The sequence below is a fragment of the Limulus polyphemus genome, unplaced genomic scaffold, assembly GCF_000517525.1.
Source record: "Limulus polyphemus unplaced genomic scaffold, Limulus_polyphemus-2.1.2 Scaffold6055, whole genome shotgun sequence".
Lineage (NCBI taxonomy): Eukaryota > Metazoa > Arthropoda > Merostomata > Xiphosura > Limulidae > Limulus > Limulus polyphemus.
The window spans coordinates 36,140-39,275 of record NW_013671665.1 but is presented as its reverse complement, the minus strand read 5'-3'; the positions used below and the strand labels follow the sequence as shown (position 1 = coordinate 39,275).

Below are 3,136 nucleotides of genomic sequence, written 5' to 3'. Positions count from 1 at the left end.
GTGTAGTACACCTTCATCACCACGTAAATATAGGTGTAGTACACCTTCATCACCACGTAAATATAGGTGTAGTACACCTTCATCACCACGTAAATATAGGTGTAGTACACCTTCATCACCACGTAAATATAGGTGTAGTACACCTTCATCACCACATAAATATAGGTGTAGTACACCTTCATCATCACGTAAATATAGGTGTAGTACACCATCATCACGTAAATATAGGTGTAGTACACCTTCATCATCACGTAAATATAGGTGTAGCACACCTTCATCATCACGTAAATATAGGTGTAGCACACCTTCATCATCACGTAAATATAGGTGTAGTACATCTTCATCAACACATAAATATAGGTGTAGTACACCTTCATCATCACGTAAATATAGGTGTAGTACACCTTCTGAAATTTATAATGAACTTATTAAAAAGAATGCAATCTACGTCAATTTCTATCATTAATAATGGATGGCTACATTCTTTCAAAATCCCCCCCTCCCAAATTTCCAGACTGTTCAAATCTGCACAAGTACATACACGAAACACTGATATTTCACTATTTACTCTTAATTCTACCTAATTAACACCACTTTAGTGTGTAATCTGATTATAAAAATTACTACAAACTTCAGAAACTATTTATCTTCAGAATAAAACATTGATGACAAATGTTAAGATGTTATATTTTAAAACAAGTTGGCAAATAACGATTTATAGGCACAATGAAATGATTTATTTTTTTGGATAGCATACTATATGTTTGAACAAAACGCTGGTCTATCTTCTTCGGTTACATTCCGTCAAAACACGTAGTATGTTCCCCCCCGCAATAAATCACTTCATTATGCCTATAAATCGTTGTTTGCCAACTTATTATGTTAGCATAATGTGCTTCAATACTAAATATATTTTTATTTATAAAATAATATTTTACCTAACCAATCATCACATATAATCAATTAGATAATTATCAACAGATAAAACAGTGACCAACTGATAAAGATTATGTTAAAACACACCAATAACGGGCAAGTCTTTATTTTTTTTTTTAAGTTGTGGGATAACTTTTGAAATCCCCTGACCTCACCATGTTTTCCACATTTGTGGTCAGTTTGTAATATTTGGCCTGTCTTGGAGTATGATTCATAAATAATTTGTCTTCTACCCATTTATTTAAAATAAGCCGGAGCAAAAGACTGGCTCATTCAAACACACAGTTTTACAAGGTCTTACAAGAACAGAAAGCTAGTGTTCCAGTTGTTAATAATATATCATTCACCTGTAGTAACGTTCTGTTAACATACAAGAACAGAAAGCTAGTGTTCCAGCTGTTAATAATATATTACTCACCTGTAGTAACGGTCTGTTACCACCATCCTGCTTAAGAACAGAAAGCTAGTGTTACAGCTGTTAATAATATATCATTCACCTGTAGTAACGGTCTGCTAAGATACAAGAACAGAAAGCTAGTGTTCCAGTTGTTAATAATATATTACTCACCTGTAGTAATGGTCTGTTACCACCAACCTGCTTAAGAACAGAAAGCTAGTGTTACAGCTGTTAATAATATATCATTCACCTGTAGTAATGGTCTGACAACATACAAGAACAGAAAGCTAGTGTTCCAGTTGTTAATAATATATTACTCACCTGTAGTAACAGTCTGTTAACATACAAGAACAGAAAGCTAGTGTTACAGCTGTTAATAATATATCATTCACCTGTAGTAATGGTCTGCTAACATACAAGAACAGAAAGCTAGTGTTCCAGCTGTTAATAATATATTACTCACCTGTAGTAATGGTCTGTTAACATATAAGAACAGAAACCTAGTGTTACAGCTGTTAGTAATATATTACTCACCTGTAGTAACGGTCTGTTAACATATAAGAACAGAAAGCTAGTGTTACAGCTGTTAATATTATTTTACTCACCTGTAGTAATGGTCTGTTAACACCAACCTGCTTAAGAACAGCTGGGTCCAATGTTACTTTCCATGAATCCAAAGCTAAAAAAATAATAAACACGAACTACAAACTTTTAAGGAAATGTATAATACATGCATAAACGTTAAGACTTAATTCTTTTGTTTAGAAATACTTTAAAGTGATTTTAATCTTAGAGATTTATCTGTGGAGTAAACTTATGACATTTCTGTATTCAATAATTCGGACCGATTTCAGATTATAGTGACTTTTGTTGTGGCTTCACATATTATTTACTAGTGCTATCATAAATATTCTTGGATATTTAGAGTGATTATAATTTAAATAAAATTTTAATTTACGTTTCTAGGTTTGCTGAACTTTGAGAAAATGTAAGTATGTTTAACGTGCACAGTAAAAACACAACAATAGGAGAGAAGAATTTTGTTTTAAGAAGAAAGCAAAGACTGAAAGATAAGAACCCAGATATTAGTTATTATAAATGCAATAAACAGCTTTATATAGAAACATTGGAGACAATAATAATAATATTACAATTAGTGATTAACAGTAAATTATATAGAAACACTGGAGATAATAATAATATTACAATTAGTGATTAACAGAAAATTGTATAGAAACACTGGAGACAATAGTAATATTACAATTAGTGATTAACAGAAAATTGTATAGAAACACTGGAGATAATAATAATATTACAATTAGTAATTAACAGAAAATTATATAGAAACACTGGAGATAATAATAATATTACAATTAGTTATTAACAGTAAATTATATAGAAACACTGGAGATAATATTACAATTAGTATTAACAGTAAAATTATATAGAAACACTGGAGATAATATTACAATTAGTGATTAACAGTAAATTATATAGAAACACTGGAGATAATATTACAATTAGTGATTAACAGTAAATTATATAGAAACACTGGAGATAATATTACAATTAGTGATTAACAGAAAATTATATAGAAACATTGGAGATAATAATAATATTACAATTAGTGATTAACAGCAAATTATATAGAAACACTGGAGATAATATTACAATTAGTTATTAACAGTAAATTATATAGAAACACTGGAGATAATATTACAATTAGTTATTAACAGTAAATTATATAGAAACACTGGAGATAATATTACAATTAGTTATTAACAGTAAATTATATAGAAACAC

General features: G+C 29.8%; 1 protein-coding gene across 1 annotated transcript in view; it reads right to left on the bottom strand.

The window, feature by feature from the left end:
• The window catches only part of LOC106473299 (exocyst complex component 4-like), a 41,465-nt gene that overhangs the window by 12,636 nt on the left and 25,693 nt on the right, over positions 1 to 3,136 (bottom strand). Inside the window, exon 17 of the mRNA XM_022401762.1 lies at positions 1,939 to 2,012. Coding sequence (XP_022257470.1) covers positions 1,939 to 2,012 — 74 coding nt within the window. The remainder of the gene's footprint in view (positions 1 to 1,938; positions 2,013 to 3,136) is intronic.